The 22,142-nt window shown below is 39.9% G+C and overlaps 1 protein-coding gene across 2 annotated transcripts in view; it reads right to left on the reverse strand.

Annotated features, from left to right (window-relative positions):
- The window catches only part of LOC102197282 (importin-13-like), a 29,127-nt gene extending 8,683 nt beyond the window's left edge, over window positions 1–20,444 (reverse strand). For both annotated transcript variants that reach the window (XM_005732189.1, XM_005732190.1), the window contains exons 1-16: window positions 20,368–20,444; window positions 19,868–19,954; window positions 12,220–12,345; window positions 11,770–12,126; window positions 10,995–11,248; window positions 7,836–7,976; window positions 5,500–5,641; window positions 4,805–4,971; window positions 4,389–4,509; window positions 3,882–4,029; window positions 3,576–3,757; window positions 3,284–3,310; window positions 2,915–3,049; window positions 1,227–1,379; window positions 761–841; window positions 545–682 (exon numbers count right to left, since the gene is read on the reverse strand). In XM_005732189.1, coding sequence (XP_005732246.1) covers window positions 545–682; window positions 761–841; window positions 1,227–1,379; window positions 2,915–3,049; window positions 3,284–3,310; window positions 3,576–3,757; window positions 3,882–4,029; window positions 4,389–4,509; window positions 4,805–4,971; window positions 5,500–5,641; window positions 7,836–7,976; window positions 10,995–11,248; window positions 11,770–12,126; window positions 12,220–12,345; window positions 19,868–19,936 — 2,241 coding nt within the window. In that variant the 5' untranslated portion in view covers window positions 19,937–19,954; window positions 20,368–20,444. The remainder of the gene's footprint in view (window positions 1–544; window positions 683–760; window positions 842–1,226; window positions 1,380–2,914; window positions 3,050–3,283; window positions 3,311–3,575; window positions 3,758–3,881; window positions 4,030–4,388; window positions 4,510–4,804; window positions 4,972–5,499; window positions 5,642–7,835; window positions 7,977–10,994; window positions 11,249–11,769; window positions 12,127–12,219; window positions 12,346–19,867; window positions 19,955–20,367) is intronic.
- Between the last annotated feature and the right edge of the window lie 1,698 nt (window positions 20,445–22,142).

Consider the following 22,142-nt stretch of genomic DNA (forward strand, 5'->3'; position numbering starts at 1 on the left):
TGCATTTGAGTTTTAAAAGAAACGAACAAAAAAAAAAAGGAAGAAAAAAGAAAAATCAGGTTTCTTCTGCAGAAACCTTCCTGCTTAGGCTACAAACTTTAACTTAAAACATATGCTGTGAAGCTGCAAATAATAAAAAATCTGACTAAATACCGTCTGTAAATAAATACACCAGACCTTTTTCTGCGGAGTAAAAACCTAACACATTTATTTGACATTATAAATAGCACTAAACTGTCAGTAACTGCTTTTAATAGGTTCATAGTGTTCTTGCTTAACCTCCTGAAGGAAAATGTAATCAGTAATAAAAGCGTGTTTCAGTTATGTGGCAACATAAATCCTACTAGAAAGTCTGGCGATGAATAAATACTAAAACTCTGGATCTTGATTTACAATGTTATTTAGCATTCTCATTAACCTTGGACTTGCTGGCACATAGCTCTGTAACTCCTACACTACCACTTTTAACAAAGCTTTAGAGCTTTAAAAGCAAATGAAAAGATACTCATATATGTCTAAATCTCTGACCAAAATGTGTGTGTACCTGTCGGGTGAGGTCAAGGGCTGAAGCCTGCGGAATGGTACTGTACATCTGCCCAAGCATCTCACTTAGCTGAGAAACCATGGGAGCAAAGTCATGAAGCAGAGTTTTCACTGACTTCTCAAAGATGGCACACACCGCCTGAGGGATATTACAGGATTAGTTACATAAAATATAGACAAAATATAAAGGCATGCATTGCACATCTTAACAACTCACCTCTACAACCTGTGAGTCGTTGAGCCACTTGCTGAGTACCGTCTGTATGAGAGCAAAAACTTGTTGCAAAACAACCACGACCTGAAACACACAGACATCATTAACCATAATTTGCTGACATCTGTGAGTCCATATAGTGTGGCTATGATTGTTATTGTTATAAATAGAAGTATAAATCCCCAGTCATGAGTTTATTCAGTGACATCCTGATGTGTTCAGTGACGGAGACAGCACGGGGTTGGGTTGTACAGAATTAAAGTCAAACGGCTGCAAAGGCTATGCATCTCACTGCTTTCCATGTCTACTTAACTAGAGTGTGTCATGCTATAAAGCTGTAAAATGGTACACTCTCTGTGTTTATATTAGCTCAAATCTGACAAATACAGATTCAGCTCATTGACGACAGCCATAGAAACTGTTCATTCACGCAACACTTCTAATTAAAGTGATGTGTGCTGTGACTGACCGGGTTTGGTCCTGGTGGAGGTGGGGCTGTTTTGACAGGTGGTGCTGAGCCGTCCGCTGACTCGTCATCCTGCTTGCTAATGTCGAGCGTAGTGAATAGGTTGGACAGCAGCCCCAGGATGTGGATGATTGCTAACTTATTAGAAGGATTAGGCTGAAGGAACAACAAAAAAAGAGAAACAGATTACTTCTAATTGGAAATTTGCTCACTTACAACCTAATGCCAGGACCCAGACTGACTAAGAGCATTAGTGTCAGCCTTGAAATCTATAACTGCTTAATTATTTAAGACACAAACAAATCTTGAAAACTAAGACATGTTGGCACAATTACAATTGCGAACAGAAGAAACAGTTTTAAGAATGATTCAAAGGTATCAACAATTCAAGGCGGTAAGAAGTGAAGTGTAAATAAAAACAATAAATGAAATTTGACACTAAATAATCTATTCAGTAATAATAAACTCAATGTTACGGTTAGGTTAAATTTGTTCTTTCATATTTATATCTTTACAATTAAACTGTTAAATTATCATATTTTCAATTACAATTTCAAGTGAAAAAAATAATTACAAAATTTTTTTTGTCTTGTTGTCATACCACTTTTCTTAAAGGCATCATCACACCCACCCATGCAAACACACTTAGCACAAACACAAACACAGCATCACAGGTAAAAAACATTAGTAGGAGTTTCACAGGCAGTGGTTAATAATTGCCATTTTTTGTGGAGATGTAACAACCAAATTGCAACAAAGAGAACAAACATGTAGTTGCCACACCCTCTAAGAGCCACATCTTTTATGTCTCCTTCAAATCCATTGACAGTCCCATGCTAATCCTGCAACAACTGCAGCTGAACTACAGTTCATGGACAAATGCTTCTCAACAGCCCCCAAGTGCCTCCATCAGTTATTTATTCCCCCATCACATGTCATGGTCATTCACCCCTGACGTAATGCAACCCGAAGGTCTCCCCACTAGGTGCCACTATTTGTCCGGCACCAGACACCACCTGATTTCCTAGTCTGATGTAATGCCGATACATCAAAAAGCAAGACAGAAAACAATAAGAGGGGGAGGAAACGAGGATGGGTAAGACATGGTTTGACTGTGTGTGCGTATTTTGTGAAGGATGGGAGGTGAGACAGGGCGAGAGACAGACACAGAAATGAAAAGCTTCATCTAAACTGACATCTCTATTCAGCCCATCCAGGGTCTGTACTGATAAAAACAAACAATACCACACACAAAAACAAGCGATCAGGAGAAAACCTGTTCTGTTCCACAAACAGTAAATATCAGACTATTTTTAGACAGGAACAGCTCTATATTTGTACTATCCAGTATGACAGTTTATTGGATGTAACATTTAAACAGAGTCATGAATTTTCTTTTGCCTGACTGTTTGCTCACAAGCATGACCTACTGTAAGTACATTGATGTAGGCAATTTTATTTTCCCAACTCTGCTTTTATCCTGTGGATGTTTCCATGAGTAAGAGAAAGGGTGTCTTTGCTACTTCCATGTGAGTCACTAGCCCATGGTGCAGGGTCAAATCCAATCTGGTCCCGCAGAGATATGTTCCACTGCAGTGACACCACACAGACACAAGGCCTGTTCCTATTGGCCAGAATCCAACTGTGCCTGCGCTCTGTGTGTGCCGTTTCACGTTGGTTTGTATACGTACCGTCTCATCTGCTAGTTTCTCCAGTTGCTGAATGTAGGGGGTTATGAGAGAGTGAAGGTTTCTTAAGATGTCTTCCACGGGGAGAGCAGAGAGCAGAAAGCCAAGAGCCTGCATGAGCCACATACACTGACTTGTCTGCAAGAGGAAGGAATCACAGGTTTAGCTTTAGTTTAAGCAAGCTTTAAATCATCACAAAGATCTATACAGACATAGCTAACAGATTGTTGCACAACACATAATCTTCAGACTACAGGATGCAAACATGTCACATAATCCTTTCACAGCTTTTCTAATTTAATTGTCACTTCTAAACTGAGTGCCAGGACAGAGACAGAAACAGAGACTGAATGTGACACGGTAAATACTGACCTTGTGTATCTGCTTGATAAGCACCTCCTTGATGGAAAAAAAAAGAGAGAGAAAGAAGGCTGTATGATTCTGAGAGCTCAACAAAAACATCTCAAAATAGCAATAAAAAAGTAATCCAAAATAATCCAACTGAAGTCAGTTCAAAGTGTACTTATTTCTGGAAAACAAGAACATTACAAAAATCTGCAACACCGTAGCTTCCAAAAACGAAGAAGGAAGCAGTTAGATTATCAACTTCTTAAATCCTGGAACAATTTGGAAGAAAGTACACAAGCGTATAATATCCACACACCTGTGAGACAGCGACTATGTTTGTCGCATATTGGGGTAGGTCATATTTGCACTCCCTACAGATTTTCTTGAGGGTTGACACTGAAGACACAGAAAGGTCTGGGTTTCCTAAAGCTTGTAGCACCAAGGGAAGGACACTGCTAAGCATCACTGGGTGGTCTGCCAACCATTCAGCCAGAGCACCTAGAATTCAGATACAGATCAACAAACTATTTGTGTGTTTTTTCTGTATGCACCACAACTGTCTAGTCACATGAACTACCATTATTTACATTTGATATTCATTTTATTATCTTTATTGTCTTACCTATTGTGAACATCACTGTGTCTGCTAACTGGACGTTGTTGATGTTGATTCTGGGGATGAGACCTATCAAGCCTGGGATAACGTCAGAGTAATTCACATCTATCGTCTCTGCTATGGACTGGAAGCCATACAGCAAAGCTTCTGTGTGCTGAAGGAGGAAGAAGAAGCGTATCAATGTATTTGTGTACAAAATAAGAAAGGTGACGCAATTATAATAGCTTAAGGAATGGATTAAAAGAAGAAGAAGAAGTAATACATAAATAAATCATTGGAAAGAAAAAATAATTCAAAACTGAAATCAAAATGTTTTTCGTGTTTTTTGTTTTTGTGATTACACATTTCGCTTTTACGTCTATTTAGGTTATATAAGCCTACAGGTGCTAGCCTCAAAAAAGAATTATATCTGGCATGACACATTTTCAGTCCAGGCTCTTTTGCAACACTGAAAGAAACTGAAAATAGCTTAGATTACTTCTTTGCTTGTTTATGTGTCTATGTCTCACCCACCTGCCATGATGTAGGCTGCTCTGCATTAGTCAACAATCTTCCCAGTTTGTCATACAGGTTACTCAGCAGCTCAGATCCCAGCATTTCATACACATACATGAGTGTGTCTGAGATATCCACTCTGAAGGACAAACGTGCACAGACAGACATTTTAGGGGCACGGAGTCTAGAAACCTTATCCGTTGATCTGTTTACAAGACAGGTTTTGCCCTCTCAGCTGTCAGTTCAGTGAGAGTCTATTAGAGGAATACATGCTCATTTGTTGACCAATCATCCTGTCAGTGAGTAATTTCGGAAACTCTTAGACCATCACCGAAACACTTGCACACAAAAGCAGTGGCACAAACGGGCTTGTACAATAGACTGAGACAGATCCATGCATACAAATGCCCTAACACAAAAGCAAACAAACACACCTGTAGATTCGGAACTGCTCTTTTTCATCTGAGGACCAGGATGCATACTCCTGATCAGAGGGGAACTGGGCTTTGTGCAGCAGGACATCCACCAGCTGGAAATACACTGGCCTGTAGACCTGCAGATATACGGCCTGTTTGTCTGACTCAAATGACATGATCTCATCCTGAGAAGAAAGAGATAAAGAAGAATCAAATCGATGGTCTTTTACATAAAATGACTGAAATACTTCCAAGGGATCTATCTGACTCACACAAAGTTCACAAAAAAACAAGAACTGATTTTGGTTAATAGTTTAGATTTTACAATAATAACACAATTACCCAAGCTCTGCAAATAAAAACCAACCATGAAACAGATAATATAGAAGACAAAACCCAATGATTTCAAAGCTGCAATTAATAATTTAAAAAATGAAGACAAAGACCTATGACAGCCCGAAGAAGAGTTTATTTGTGCAATATGAAGTGCAGAATGACTCATGTTCTCATGAAGTCTGTTAAAAGCAAGTGAATTGCAAGCTTTGTGATACTATGGAAGAGGTAGCAAAACTTAATGGAAGGGATGGTTTTGAATGCCCAGTAAAGACATGACTAGCAGAAACATCTAGACTTACTGGGATTACCCATAAACACATTTTATATACTGTAAGAATCTAACCTTGAGGTACAGATCTGATTTGAACATCACTCACTTGTAACGTGTACCAAAAGGTGAGTGTGAGGGAGCTCGTTGTCTCATTGACTGGGTAGTGGCCGGGGATGCCTGTACAAAACATGATCATGTTGACTAAAGCCAAGAAGCTCTGCCAGTGATCCACCTGCTCCAACAGAGTCCTGGAGAGAGTGGGAGAGACGAGTGTAAAGGGAAAAAGAGAGAGATAGAAGAAAGGTGTGATTTGGCAAGTGCACAGTGAAGTTAGTACACATTTAAACTAGACTACTCCTCTCTTTAAACACAACAACACATAGAACGCTGACAGTGTAAAGACAGTTTAAAGCATGATTTATTTTATACAAACTGAGCTCAGTAAAAACCAAGATTTAATTGGGGGTTTTTTCCCCCTCCAAAGTAGGGATGGGTATCGTTTAGGTTTTATCTGATACCAGTACCAAACCGGTACTTTTGAAACTGTGCCGGTGCTTAAACGGTGCTCGAACCGGTGCTTAAAGAATGGAGAACACAAAATTGGTCCAAAAACCTCATGTTCAGCTGTTTTTTTGTAAAAATATAACAATGTTAGCCTTTTCTGCCGCTATAGGGGATTTATGGCATCACTCTTGGCTGGAAGCAGTGCTTAATCAATGGAAAAAACACAAACTTCGTCCAAAAACCTCTCATGTTTAACTGTTTTCCTCTTTTTCTTTGGTCATTTTAGCCTTTTTGGCCAGGGTGAAGGGAGTATCTGCCATCAAACAAGAAGACAGCCTCATGTAACTACGACGGTGTTTGCTAGTTCACCTTACGTGATTAATGTAATAACGTGGTTAGCCTACTCAACGTAAATTACACACGGACAACATTAAGCTACTCACGCAGAGAAGAACGGCTGCTGCTGCCATCATCATCCATCATCATTTCTGCTACACTGGCAGGGCTAGGGGCCAGGACTCTCCTCTTCGGGTTTTTGGGGTATGTTGCCTACGGGTCAGATAACAGACAACACAACCGCAGAAGGAGTACCGGTGTGAGGTCTCGCAGCAAGCTATCAAATACGGTGCATTTCTCGGCTTTTAAAAAAACGCTACACGTCGCCAGGTGTTTCATCAGATTCGAGGAGTTACCTCCTTTGCACAGTATCACCTTAAAGCACTTGTTGCAGGGCAGGCTGTTGAGTTTGCATCTTTTGCTGTGAAGTACAGCCAGACTTTCACCGCTTTGCCTTGGGCATTTTTAATCTGTAGCTCTGCTCTAAAAGAACGTACGTACCTGGGCCCGCCTACTACGCTTGCAAAGGTAAAACGATTGGCTAGAATCCAAAGTGTATGACATTTCAGGAAAAAAAAAAAAGCACTGAAATAAAGCACCGAAATGTGCGTTGCTTTTCGGTCTGGTTACTACCGTTTATGTCAGAACCGGTGCCATTACCGGTACCCATCCCTACTCCAAAGTAGGAGGAAGTTTTTTTCTCAATAACTTTGTAAAGACTTTGAAAAAACATTGTTTTCGTGCAACTCTGCTGCACTGAAGACCCATGAAAATGGAAATTAGTCTGCTATTGATGTAGCAGCTGTTTTCACACCCAGGAATTTCTTTTTAAAAAAAAAAGGAAAAGTGATGAGGTTATGTCTCAGCTGTCTCCATCTTTCTTTTCTGTTCCCTGTCTTTGTCAGACATGCACGTCTGCGTGACAGCACCGAAACAGACACACAAAGCAGCCACTGAGGATAGGATGAGGCCTGTATATAAAGAATGAGGATGAAGCCTGGTCTTTGGCTCTGAAAATTCTGCAAGCTGCACCTTCCAGGATGACCGTGTTGTGGTTGGGTGTGTTAGAATATGCGCAGTAACCAATCAGAAAATAAAAAGCAGTTCTCCAATTCAGTGCTTTGTATACACCAATACCTCTTCTGCTCTTCATTCACTTTCTAGGCTGCTTAACCACCACAGCTTGCGTCTTCTCACTTTTTCAATTCCAATGCTGCTCTGGACTCTATATTAATATTAGAGTTATTTTTTAATTTTTTTTTTTGATCAAGATTCACTTTTAAATACCGTTTGTGTTGTTTGTCTTATCTAAATGGAACAAACAAAAAGTGCTTTTTAAGACTTTTTTCACGGGCACCCAGAAGTCCCTTCCCCCAAAACCATGCTTACCTTTATGTGTGGAAACAAAAAGGTAAAGACCACTTCAAAAAAATAAATAAATAACTCATATTTCCGGTAACCTATGAAGGTAGGTTAAGGTTGTGCCACTTTCAAAATTTCAAGGGCAAGTAATTTCTTGAAATATTAATAGCAACAATACTGACCAAGATCACCTTATTTTTAAGTGTTTATTATTATGTTTATGCTATAATAAACACACACCTGGAGTGGTTTTCTCCCAATGTGACGACGATCCGGCAGATACCGTGGCAGGTTTCCATGTCTCCATTCTGAACAGCCTCTCTGAGCTGCTCCTGGAGTGCCAGCACTTGAGGGACCAGTTTCAACAAAGTGTTCACATATCTGCAACCCATAAACACAAACGAATAAAAATAACATCTACAATCAGCATTTGTGAGACTGCAAAATTTAATAAAAATGATTTTAAAAAAAATACAGCAGATAAAACACAGGATACAAGGATAGGGACTCTCAACTGGTGTATATCAACCTGACTCACACTGCTCACAGCTAGGTTGATGTATTTATTGCTCCTTTCCAAGACAAGTGTTTATTTCAAATCAAATCTCAGTCCAAGTTAGTCCAACCTCTGATCTAGCACACCCACCGTAAAAATCCCACCAGAAAATCTATTCAGAGCTCACAGCTTCACTGCTGTCAAATTTGATTCTGTCCTCTTCCTGCTGTCTCAGCCATTTATAATTCCCTCACTCTGGCTAAAAGACACGTATGATGTGACACACGGCACCACACGCTCCCCTCACAGCTCATGTGACGACATCATACAACATCAGTTCTCCTGTCGTATTTAATGACAGCAAGAAAAAGAGTGACATTTGGAGATGAAGGGCTCCTGAATGTCAACTAGAAGATTATGTGCATGAGTGAATGCTATACATGTAAACCATATTACGTGTGTCCCACTGGGTTTTTGTGGCATACAGCCTGTGCTTCATCTTTTACGAGAAAGTCAATACGGAGGTTGGTCCAGGTCGATGAATATTTATCAATGACAGAGAGAGGTTGTGGAACTATACCGGCATTTGGAAAAGCACACAAAATTATAAAAAAACAACAACAAATATTTCAACCTAATCAACTGTAGGTTAGATTAGAGCACTAGAGAAGCACACTAAGGCCACAACTGACTATTATTTCCATTATCAGTATCTGCCAGTAATGTTTTTTTAATCTTTAAAAAAACAACAATAACAAAAAACATCTATTTGACATACGCAAAAAAAAGTCATCTTTAAATTGTGATAGCTACATGGATTTCCTGTCTATGTTGACTAATTAAATATTTCTCAGTGGTAATTTAACAGCAGCCACAGGAAAAGTGTCCAGACCCACCCGACCCCCCTTGCAATGTACCTCCTGTGTTGCACGTTAAATGTATCCCTTGCTGCGGTCATAGAAAGGATTTATTATTTTAATTTCTTTAGGACCCTTTTATGAGTCAAGCAGATGGTTCTATGGTCCTGTATGAAGTCCAGCCCTCTATTAAGCTGCCCATGCTGACTCAGCCTTTTCTTGAGTGAGATCCACCCTGTTGTGAAGCACATGTGTATGAATATGGCCTCTAATAATCTCATACCTGTACATCTATTGGCCTAGATCCTGTGTTCAGCTGTCTAAGTAATGCTATGAGTTCCACTGAGAACTGCACTTAACCTAACTGACTGTGCGAGCACGCGTGTGTGTACATGTGACCGGTAGACTGCACTCATGCACTCAGAAGATCATTCATTTTTAATAAGGTGCTTTGCAAATGCAGGTCATGCACTTTTAGCTCAGAAAAGGAAGGCTTGGTGTGCATGTCATGTGATTAAAAGGGAAGAATGAATTTGTATGCATTTCCCCACTTCCTTTACTTGAGATGACATTCTGGAGATTCCTCTGAGACAGCCTGCTGCAATCTCCTCTCCGCTCGCTTATAGTTATCTCCTCTTCTCTTTAGCTCCTACCATGATGTTATACACTTTCTGCCTTTCTTGACTCCGCCTTCATTCTCTCCCTCTCATTCCAGCTCCCCCCCCCCAAACATCCCTCTCCCCACCTCTGATCCCCTCTGCAATTACTGCAACACTCTGAGACAGGGGAAATGGGTTGCCTGGCAACAGGATGCAGCTGGACCAATAGCATCCCCCTAAATGAGTTGACTATAATGTGTTTAAACAGAAAGAGAGAACAAGAGACAGGGAGGAGGGCTTAGTGCTGATGAGAGAGATGAGAAAGGGGAAAGGAAGAGCACAAAGAATCAGAGGTAGAGTGAGAGAAGCGATAAAATAGAATTAAAAAAGCGATTGTGAAGGATGGAAAAAAATGTGGGCTTTGACAGTATTTTAAGGGATAATGGAAAAACAGATTTATTCGTTTCCTTGTCTTTCATTCATTAATGAACAGATACTATTTTATGGAGTTACTTTAACCTTATGATTAAACAATGGACCAACAAAACCAGCGGCCACATGTGTCTCAGGAGACGCTTCTAATAAGACATGACTTCTGGGAGGAGCTGTCAACCATGACATTAAAAAAAGTAAAAAGGGGAACCAAAAAAAAAACAGAAAACAAAAAAAGAAAAAAAAACATAACTGAAAAAAAGGAAATCAGAAGAAATCAGAAGGATAACATTTGTAACAGTCTATTCTAGGAGCCTGGAAATACTTATTTTATGCTGTGTGTGTCATGTTGAGACTGAAGATGTTCTACCTGTAACTCCACTGCCATTAATTGTCCTCCTACCATCTGCTAGGAATAATGTCAGGTTGTTTAAAACAAATTGTCAACAGTAACTTCACAGGTCCAACCCTCTGTCTGTGCAGCCGGGCAGAGGTATGGAGGATGAAGCCTTTTATCCTTCCACACATCTCACACCTTCCCTTGCCCTCCCCTGTCTCTTAGCATCCTTTCTTCTCTTTGCATCGCCCCATCGCCCCCTCCCTCTAGATTTCTGTCTCTAAGGGGAGGGGTAATGGGTGCCTGCTATGTCTGAATCAACCGGGGCATGATGACATCTCTCCCCAGCTCTGTAACCATAGCAACGCCAGCCAACCGAGAAATGCCGCTCTCCTCCCCCTGGCTGTCAGATTGCCCTGTATCAATCCCTCCCTCCTTCCTTCCTTCTTTCTTTCCATCCCTCCCTTGTGCCCTTCCAGTGCCCACCCTGTCTGCTCTCAGCCCTAAGCTACTGATTTTTTCATCTCTCTCTTTCACTGTTTTCATTTTGTCTCCAGTGTATTTTCACCAGTTCCTCACAACCTTTTGTGTAGCAGTATAGTTATCATGTCGTCTTATAGTTATAATCCCATTTTAATGGGTAAACATAAATGCACATTTACAAACATTTGTACACACCTTTGGGAGTCGGGTTGCGAGATGGCATTGACTATTGCCTCTACTGCTGTGTCGAAGAGCTCTGGGTCGGGCAGGGCACTAAAGCAGTCGTGCACCAGGCCTTCACTCTCGCTGAGGGGCACATCTAGCAGCACCCACGATGACAGGCAGCGTAGCACGCGAGCTTTCACGGCTCCCGGGCTGTCTGTCCGCCGCAGTAGTTGTTGCAGTAAGGGACACACTGACCCCCACTCCCGTCCCAGGGCTCCCCGAACCTAGAGTGAGAATGATAAAAAGGGTTAATACTGCTAAAGCTTTGTTTAGGTCTAGTATTTGTCTCTTTTATTTTGGTGGCAATAAAATACTTGGATACCATACTTTTTGGAATATAAACCATTGTTTTCTCACAAACATCTCTGTAGTTAAAAAATCCAGTCAAAAGAAAGAACTGTTGTTCAAAAACATTTAATAAAAGAAAGAAAGAAATGAGAAGTAGCTAAAATGCAAAAAATGTTAAAGCTTTCTTAGTCTTGTGTTGTCATATCATAGCATAAAATGAACTCTGGTTGAATACATGGGCTGCATAAAATACTACAAGAAGTCGCTACTTGCATGTGAGCCGTTTAAGTTTTTTAAATTTTCCACATTTCCACAACTAAAAATCTTGTAAAGCACTATTAACACTCTGAAGATGCATGGACAGAGTAAAAGAGTTAAAAATTAAAAAAAAAAAATTTAATATAGGGAAACCTGCAGTGGATGCAAAGATAGGAGAAAGGGGTGCCTGGAGAGATACCTGTCCTTTCCGGTACTGGGGCAGACGGCTGGTCTGGAACTCCTCAGGCAGGACAGTGAGCAGCTCTAGCAATGCAAGGCAGCGTGCCCGTCCGTCCACTCCTCCCCCGTCCTCCTGAAACACTCGCACCATCTCTGCCACTGCGCCAGGCCAGGCCTCAGGCATGGTATTGAGTGCCAGAGAGGCCAATGCCACACACAGCCTTGTGAGCACCATCTTGGAGCCAGAGGAGAAGCAGGCAATCTGGGAGAACAGCTGGCTCTTCAGAGACTCATACTGGTCTGTGGGGATATCTGACCAGTACCGAGAGATCTTGGTGTGAAGTGCACTAGCGCCAAAGTACTGGATCTCTGGAACCTGTGAACGAAGAAAAGATGGATGCAAATTACAGAAAATATCTTAGTTTCTTCTATCTATGTGTGTCTTTGTGAGAGTCTGTGTACCATGTACCTTTTCTGGGCTCAGGAGGGCCCAGCAAAACTGCCAGGCCTGAGGCGAGACCTGAGCCTGCATTAGCCATTTCTGGGCCAGATTCTTGTTTTCTATATTAGGGTCATAGTACAACTGGTGGAGTGCCTATGAAAAAGAAAAGAGAAGAATAATACTAAACAGTGAAACCAATCCATACAGTCTTGAACCATGAAGGATCTGAACAACTTTCTTGTGAGAAATGTTTGCAACTACACTGCACAGTCACAACAGTGGGTGTCCGCAAACAGACCTGCTGCGAATAGATGCATTCCTTTGAGCGCTTATATGCTGGAAAGGCCTTGATGCCTTGAGAAATGAGAATCTTTTCTCACTTGGCAACACATAAACACCAAATAGACAGGTTACCTCCAAAATCTGAAGAGTTGAGAAAGCAATGACCTGAAAACAGGACTCTGTGAAATGTAGCTCTGAGTAATTTGAGTACTTGAGTGCAGAGAGAGCCAAAGAAAAAAAAAAAGATAAGGGATGAGTGTGAGAGAGGGCAATACAAGAAAATAAAATGCAGTGTTAATTAAACAGACACCTCTAATCCTGACAATGCTAGACAAAATACGGAGGCACTACTCTGCAAAAAATGCCTTTTTATTTCCTTCTCTCTGTCTCGCACACAAGCGCACTAGCACACATACATGCTCACTGAACTGAAACAGCTGGCTGCCAGCACATAGTGTCTCAGGGAAGCAAAAAAAAATCTATTCAGTGAGCTTTTGATCCTTGTCTTTTACCCCTGAAGCCTGCTCACATCACTTCCTCCACCACCAGTCATGCTCTCCTCTTTTCTCTCTGACAGTTCATCTCTCTATTTTCCTTCCTCGAGCCTTAACTGTCCATCTGGTTTCTTCCCATGCCTCTGTTCCTCACATTTCTTCTAGGATTTACATTTTACCCCAAAATATAATGTTGTAGAAAAGGGAAGGTTTAACAATACAGCAAAAAAACATGACAGGTTACAAAGGACAACAATACAACTAAAGCTGAAAAAAGACTATCAATACAAAGTCAATACTGACTAGAGGCAGAGTTTCAGGTGATGTTCTCTAAATGTCTGTCATCCTCCACTGCAATTATCTGTCTCCACTCACTATACTACTCTGAACATGGCTGCTGGCTGTTAATGAGCTGACTGTTTGCACAGTCAGGTAGCATCTGTACAGATGCTATAGCAAGAGCTATAGGAGCCATATGTATGGTAAGGGGCCTTTACTTATTCTTAGCTCATACTTAACATCTATCTTCAGTTTCAGAGAAACATAAGTGATAACAGGCTATGAAACCTCTTTTTTTTAAAACCACATATACCACGATTGAGGACTGTTGACACATGGAGAGAAACTAAGCCTGATAAATTGTAGGGAAAATAAGGACAACGGTTTACTGCTGCTTTTGTGCTAACCTTTAACTATAATTCATCCTGCATTACTGTTAACAACTTATAAATTGAGGGGTGTGAACTATGTTTCACTTCAAGTGTAGCATGCTAGAAAATATGAGAACCACTGATGTAGAAAAATCTCCTTGAAAAATGAATGTTGTGCTGTGATTTGGCAGGATCTTTGCAATTTGGCCCCAACTATAACTGGATTTTTAGGACATTTATCGTTTTTAGAGAGAGGAAAAATAATTTCAATATTAATATAGATCAGCTAATCCATCCATTTGTGATGTATATAGACCTATCGGCAGTATTTTCCTGGAAACATTACCTGGGAAGCATATATGGAAAATAGGCAATGTTTCCCATATATTCAGTTATTTGTGGAATCTCAGTTATTTGCGAGATGCCACAAATAACTGATCAGCTTTCTTCTAATGATGTTCTGTTTTTTTAAACCATTTAAATCTCATTTTATTGATGATTAGCACTGAGTGTAATCATTTCACTCAGCACCTTGTTGTCCTTCTCACATGATCGTATACAAACACTAGCAACAGACCCATCTAGGAGTAGCTCTGCTTCTCTGTGCTCATTATCTGAATAAAATATGATAATTCAGGGGAGGATTGCAGTTTGCTTTACTAGAGAAAAGTGTCTGACTTCACAAATCTCACAATCAACACAAATATTTATGTGCGAATTTGCCCAAAACTACTGGATTTAGGTAAAACTGAAAACACACTACTCTTCAATAAAGTTAACAGAAGCAAGAGTGCAAGGAGCCTGGTACCAGGGACAGCTGTTAGTTAAAGTTATAATACAACAAGGTCTATGAAGTTACTAGGGTATGCATAACTGAGAGCGAACTGCTCATCCAAGAGGAAAATGTTAATGCAAATCTGAATAGATGAATATTCAGGTCCAGCTTTAACTCATATACCAATTAAGACATAGATCAAACATAAAAAGATTGGGTGTATAAAAAACGGTTTAGTCAGTTCCACTGTGCCATTGATGTAATTCGAGTCATAAACAGCAGCTTTTAACTCCACTGTGTGATCGCAGACTTCTCCTTATTTAATCCTGAACAGCGCTGTGTCTGAGCTGCTCTGTCCTTCCGAGGTTTATTATCAAAGCACACCATGCTAAACAGTCTGCTCAGTTTGCTCCTTTAATCTGTTGACAAAGAACCACTGCTTGTCTTTTCCTATAAATCACACGAGACATCTCAAAAATCTCAAACAACTGTATTGTCTACTGTTAACTGGTTCTTAAAACAAGAAGAAAAGAAGAAAACCCACATCCTTAAAAACACTGGCCCTCAATTTTACTTGCAGTTGATAGAGGTAGTTGTATCTACAGATGGTCGCAAAATGCCTGCACCACCTGGCTTCAGCTGAGGAAGCCGAGCTCTTGGCAGACACTGTCAAAGGTCATTAGCCTCGTCACCACTGTAGGAAGGGAAAGGGCGTGTAGGTAAAAAACAAAACAAAAAAAAAACCCAACATGCCTCCATCAGACAGATTCACTATCTAGCTGAATCCTCACGACCAAAACAAATAGCTATAATACTTCACCTATAATTTACTAAATACCAAATATGAAGCAAATCCAGGAGGTGAGAACCATAGCAGCAGATTTGGACTAATAGAGGCAGGCAGATCTAAAATAAAGGCAGTCTTTTTATTTTTATTTTTTTACTAAAGAAATCTCTCTTCCCCAGCATGCTTTTAAGGCATAAAAGCAGGAACCCCCCACACACATACTTTGGAAATATCTTTGCACACTGTGTTCACACACAGCAGGTCAGGTTCAGTGTATTTTCAAGCCATCTGTTCACAAGTGTCACTGTAGCAGCTACGGTTGTGTATGCAGAAGGCATGATCACATCACTGACCCATGATAACACTGCGAGAGTCAGAGACATGCAGACGAATGATGATTAATGAGGGAACAAAGAACAATAGTTTGTGTGCGCGGGTGGCTGTTGACAGCATACAGCCAAGATAGAAATTAAGAATACTATGTTGCCAAGAGTGATTATATCTCAGTCACATGAACACTAAAAAAATCTCTTGTACCAAATGTCTCCATATGCAGTCCCATTTATTTTCCTGAAAAGTTTCAGAGGACTGCTGAGGTGTAGATACTGAATTGAGGATAATAATATTTATTTACTATAGAAATGCATCTATCTGATATTTAGAGCTGATGTTAGTTAACAGACATGACAACTGAAAAAAAAAACCATAAGTGTGCTTTTCCTGTTGACTTCACTCTGTGATTTGTGCTAATGTTCGGTGTAACTGTGATCAACTTCATTAATATTATTTTACCTTATCTAACTAAAGGTGCGTCCCATGATTCAATTCTAAGATTGTTGCCATTTATCTTAGATATAAACAACCATAATACTGTCACAGTACCACCCACCCAAGGATTTGGCCACAAGGATGTGAAGGGTGTGGGTCTGAAGTAGGGCTGTTCGATATAACGATATATATCGGATGACCATATAAAAACGTCTATCGTTTCATTTTACGCTATCGTTTGTTTCGTGGTGTCGCAAAATAAACTCTTTACGGCAATATTTTTTCATCCTTTTGATGGTCACTGTAGTGGATATATTAATTTCTTAAAGTTCTCTCTTTCTCTTATATTTTATATAACCACACTACAGACGGACAAGCGCCTGTTTTTATGCGTTGTGGTTAGCAACAACGACAGTAACAGCATCGCATGTCCGCTTGTTTATGTTCCACATAAACCCTTCACAATAAAGCTCAAGATCCTGTTGAGACTTTTCAAAATAAACTGAATCACATGAAAGAGCAGATTATTTACAGATGAGAAGTTAAAAAAAAGAGCCGCGAGGTGCTAAAAAATAAACCTTAGACTCAAACGTTAGAACAGGCTTTTCCCCGCAGCACGCCGTGTAATAAATACTCACAAAGAAAACGGCGGCCTTCACAACTTATGTCTAAAAACGTATAGTTTCATGCATCTGTAAAAACACTCGACTCCAGCTACATGACGCACAGCTGGACACACTTCCCGCAAGTCGAGCTGCCCGAGATTCACAGAATTTACAGAAAATGTAAAATTTTTGTGATTTATATCGTTATCGGACGATAGATGTATTATATCGGGATATGAGATTTTGGTCATATCGCACAGCCCTAGTCTGAAGGGCCTCCAGGCATACTAAATTGCCCTTCATGAAATGACAGGAGCAGGTGTGAGATGATGGGTTTTCAAGAAGAGGATACTCAAGCACCTACAGGCTTCACTTCCCTCTTTTGTTTATTTGGAATATGATTACTTTTCTCATCACCCAAGTGTTGAACTGTCTGCGGGGTGAGGAACCACAACTCAAGACTGAATGGAGTGATAAGCTGGCCCAAATCTTCGGAGTAAAGATTGGGCGAGTGGAAGCCATGTATTCTGGACTTTACAGGGATCGTCATTTCGCCTAGTGAGCCTACGTGTCATCGAGGTAAGGTCAGCCTTCTTTGCATGCCGGTGGCCCCTAGAGAAATGTGAAATGTTTGACGACCATTAAAATATCACTAAAGCAAAGTTTCATTTTTATGCAGATGAACATTAAAAAAAAGATTCCCAGTCTCTTTCTCACAGTGAGTAATTCAGGTTATTCATTTAATACTGGCATTGGATTAGCACAAGAAGATATATCAAACTCTTACACTCTCACTACTGAAAAACTATTTAATACATCATGTGTAATTTCTCAGTGACAGATTTTAGGGTGCTGCTATGTTTTATAATATGTTAGCTGGTTGGGTGAATAGTCTCCTCAGCCTTTAAATGTGATAAAACTTCTTAAAACTGCACCTGCTGCTACATAGATCTCACCCTGAAATTACCTACAGTTACTGAATGACAGAGGTGCTTTACCAGCTGAGAGGCAGGGAGCTAAACCATACTAAATGGACCTTGACAGTCTCCTGTGCACAGCATCCTGTGTGGGGTGATTACAGTTAGTTACGGTAACAGAAAGTCACCCTGTTAAAGTTCCCTTGAGCAAGAATTGGGCCGATCCAGTGCAGTGTTGGGCTTCTTTCCTGTGGTACAGCAGTATTTTGTCTCAGGGGAGAGCTAAAAAATGGCAAAATCCTAAAAACATACTGTGGCGCTCTGAATTTCCTCTTAAAAATTCCCTTTCTTGGCACATAGTGACTCCAAAGATAATTATAGTTGGGCGGAAATGTACGCCAGTGTTCAAACCCCTTTTATTATGCACACAAAGATCCTGACAGTGTGACACTTTGTTTCACAGAGCTGAGACTGAACAAAGAGCACTCTATGGAACACATAGAAACACTGGGCCAGGAACCATCATCTCCACCACCATCTATAATATAAGCACACACTACCCAACACCCACTGCAGCAAAGGGAAAATTCTGCATCTACAATCTCCTTTTTTCAACTGCTCCAATAAAATTACAATTTATCTTTTTATTCATAAGCCATATGCTACTGTACAGTAGGTAATTTACTGCTGACACTAACATATTAGACAATAAGTTAAAGATCAGATTTACATGCTAAGGATGTTTTTAGGTAAGCAGGAAAAGAAATTTAAAGACACTTTCCATTCTCTTAGCATCCTACTGATCCCATAACCAAAGTGTTATCACCAAACTCACAAGAAAGGATAAGAAAATAGAAAAAAAAAAAATCTCAGCTACCGGTATTACTTTCTAAATATAGTCAAGCCTTAGACTAACAATATCTCATTAGTTTTGAAATGCCACTGCACTATAAATACTAAACTGCTGATATCTTTTATGGGAAATTATACTTCAGATGCTATGTGCTGTATGCATGCTATATTAGTTCATGAGATTACAGATAGTGCTGTACGGCTTGGAACAGACTGAATGCTGGTGCAAGCTGTCACACAATCTGAATAACGACCTTAAATTCTTAAACACTACCCACACATGACATTTTGTTATTTGCAAAGACATTACAGATATGCTCTTAAACACTTTTTAAAAACTATTATTTACTGAATGATTAGTACCCTGACACGACTACCTGATTCAGACAGTAAAATGAGTCAGTGAAAGCTGAATGTAGCGCATGTGGCTCACACCATTTTCTTTTTTTTTAAATATCAGGCATTGTTTTTGCATGTGTGAAGGGTTTTTGGTAAGCAAGGTTTCACTTCAATATTGCGAACCCAAAATAAAAACAGAACAATGTTATGATAATATCTAAGCATATGAGTTTGGACTTAGTTTACTTTATCTAAAAATTTACCTCCATGCTTCAAGTTATATTAATTACACATTTTAAGGAGTGCATGTAATATATGTTAGTGTTAACTTTAAATTTAGAAAATGTAATTCCATGGAATGGAGTATCCTTTTCCTCTGGTGTGTCAATAAAACAATACACTCTCCACTTGCAGAAATGAAACATGAATAAGTGAAAATAGATTATCCCAAGGCAGAACAGGACCGTGCTCAGTGTTTGTTATTCTTCTTTGTGCTTTTATTACACCACACTACCTATCTATCCAGGCATTTTTCCCCACAGGAATCTGCCTCTCTCCTTTAAACCTGCCTCTAATCATTTCTGTCGCATCCCCAACCTCCTCTCACCCCCTCCTCTTTCTTTACTGGCACTGTTATCGACATGGACCCCTCCCTCCTTCACCTCATCCCTCTATCAGTTTTATCACATCAGCTCTCATCCACCACAGGAGAACCTTTCTCTCTCTCACACACACTCTCCACCGCCTCCCCACCCATCCCCTTGTGCCCCTGTTAGCGGCCACCAAGGAGGGAGATTTATCACAGCGACCTGGCTGCAAACACTGCCATGCACACGCACGTACACACACATATACACGTACACACACATACACACACACACACCAGCTGAATATAACCAATCTGACAAAGATAAACAAAACCTTGAAGCGCACTTAGGAGAATGTGCATGGTACAACCTGTTACCACTTCAGTATTCTTTCTAAACATAGCATTTAGTCGAGGCTAAATTAGGTGAGGTCAGCTCGTAAACACAGCAACATCACGTCCCCTAAATAAACCAGCATTGTAAGAAAAAGTCTTAACCAAAGTAATTACAGCGGGCTACAAGGCGCACTTAAGCGTCCTGCTTTCCCCCTTAATTCGCCCGTATTATCTTTAACACAGCCCCTGCTTTTCCTCTTGAGCTGACTGATGCAAAAACTTACCGTCTCCACGTTTTCCACCGTAAAGTCCAGGGCGTCCGGTGTGGCTGCTATTCTCCCCGGTGTCTCCATATCTCCGCTGATACGGAGCTGTCAAATGATCAAAGAGGAGCAACACATTCAGCAGCAGCTTTCGTTAGACTTTCCCCCGCAAAGTGTGTAATTTCCATAATAATTCCGCAACAGCAATGAGCATGTTTAGGTTAGCTTTACGATATGATTAATTGTAGTCATAAGGATGACATGAGGGGCTAACCGGCAAGCTAACATTAGCTCTTCTAGCTGTCGCTAACCTCCACTATGTAAGAATACTACAGCGATTGCTAGCGTCACTGTGCTAGCACGAAACTAGCTAACGTAGCAATGTAACTTGACGCAACCCTAGTGTCAAATTCAACCAAGCGAGACGGCGACGCTGGTATTTTCAGAGTGACAGTTTTATCATAACAATCTCATCTCAGTGTGTTATCGCCAGTCTATCTGGTGGACCAGTATTTTCACACCTTTCTGTCCTGCGACGGTCTGAGACGATGCTGGCAGCTCCCCGCCGCTCTTCTGCCTCTGCTCCGTCACCAGTAGCCTTTGCTACGTTCACGTGTTGTTGGAAATATCGTAATCGCAGCGTAACCAATGAACAAGGCAAATGAAACAGCGATTTTGTAAAATTCCCATAATACTAAATGCACAGGATATGTATACGTTACTGCAAAGAGTGAATTTTGCTATTATAATCTATTAGTTAGTTATATATTATCAGTCTTACTAAACTGTTTGCGTCATCACAATGTTAAATTATGTAAATCGTCCAGAGTTGCCCTTTTGAAGCCATTAACATTAAATGCGACAGTTTCCTCCCTAAATAGATTGCGAGTGATGGAATACACATCAATGTACACATACTACACATACTACCAATACTACTACTACTACTACTACTACTAACAATAATAATAATAATAATAATAATAATAATAATAACAGCCCACAGTTACCTTAATTTAAATATACCGATACTGTCGCAGAGCCAAACATTTACACTCACACCAGGCAATTCAGAATCACCAATTAACCTAACTGCATGCACTTCTTTGCAGGGAAGTTGGGGTATCAGATAGAACATACAAACTCCATACAGAAAGGCCCAGGACTGTATTTCAATAGACAATCTTCAGCATCACCATGCCACCCTGTGTTTTCAAATACATCTTAATCTTTAGGTTTTCAAGCAAGTTGTGCTTTTTAAACAATGGCTTTATTTCTTTTACTGAACTTGGCTTGCAAATCCATTCATTCACCCATCTATTCATTTTCTTCCTTTATCCATTCCAGGGCTGCAGCTGGTTGGAGCCTATCCCAGCTATCATATTAGGTTTATTATTTTATATGCAAATAAAATATATAATAGACCAATATATCCTTTTTAAAGTGCATATCGTATAAATTTCTCCTGGACAAAATGATAACCACACATCACTGTCAACAGACAACTATTTAAAACATATATATATATAGTGTGCAAACAGTAATAAAAACAAAGCCATCCAATTCAACTGAAGAAAATTGCAGTTAAAATTGAATCAGGAGTTGTAGGACATCAATGACTCACAAGTCTAATCTTATTTAAACCAGTGAATCAGCAGTAGAGTTGAGAGCCCTAACCCAGCCCTAACAACCCTCTGTGTATATGTTTACTATTCTTCATTCCACCCCCAAAACAGTTTAATATCTTAGTATAATTCTATATCTACATGAAATGTGTGAGACAAATGGCTTTCAGTTTATCAGTCTAACTAGAGCAGTGTGTTGCAGTTTACAGTTTGGCCTGTTATAAGAATCAACTTTAAAGCAACAGCGCCCCCATGTGGACGAGAGAAAAACTTCCATCATGCCTTAAAAATCACGAGAAGCGAGAACGTTCTTAATTTTTAATTCCGCTTTAGCATAAAGTTATAAACCCAAAAGAACGAGTGAAGCTTTTTTAAAATGTTGCATAGCTGAATCCTTAGTGAGACAATGATTTAACATAGTCCCAGTTTAAACATTGATTTGTTGCAGATTTAAAGGCGTCAATAAGTCAAACATTACGAAAACCCATTATTTAAAAAAGAGAGAAAAAACTGGAGTAATACATATTATATAGCCAGTGCAATATTACTAATGCATCACAGGCATTTGAGGAAGTAATTTATTTGTTAACGTTATTTTTAAATTAGGTATGAATGGAGAGGAAAAAACAGGACAGAAGAAAAACAACGTTAAAGTTCGTTGAAGTGAGTAA

Source organism: Pundamilia nyererei, unplaced genomic scaffold (genome assembly GCF_000239375.1).
Source record: "Pundamilia nyererei isolate P.nyererei 1_Seehausen unplaced genomic scaffold, PunNye1.0 scaffold00046, whole genome shotgun sequence".
Classification (NCBI taxonomy): domain Eukaryota; kingdom Metazoa; phylum Chordata; class Actinopteri; order Cichliformes; family Cichlidae; genus Pundamilia; species Pundamilia nyererei.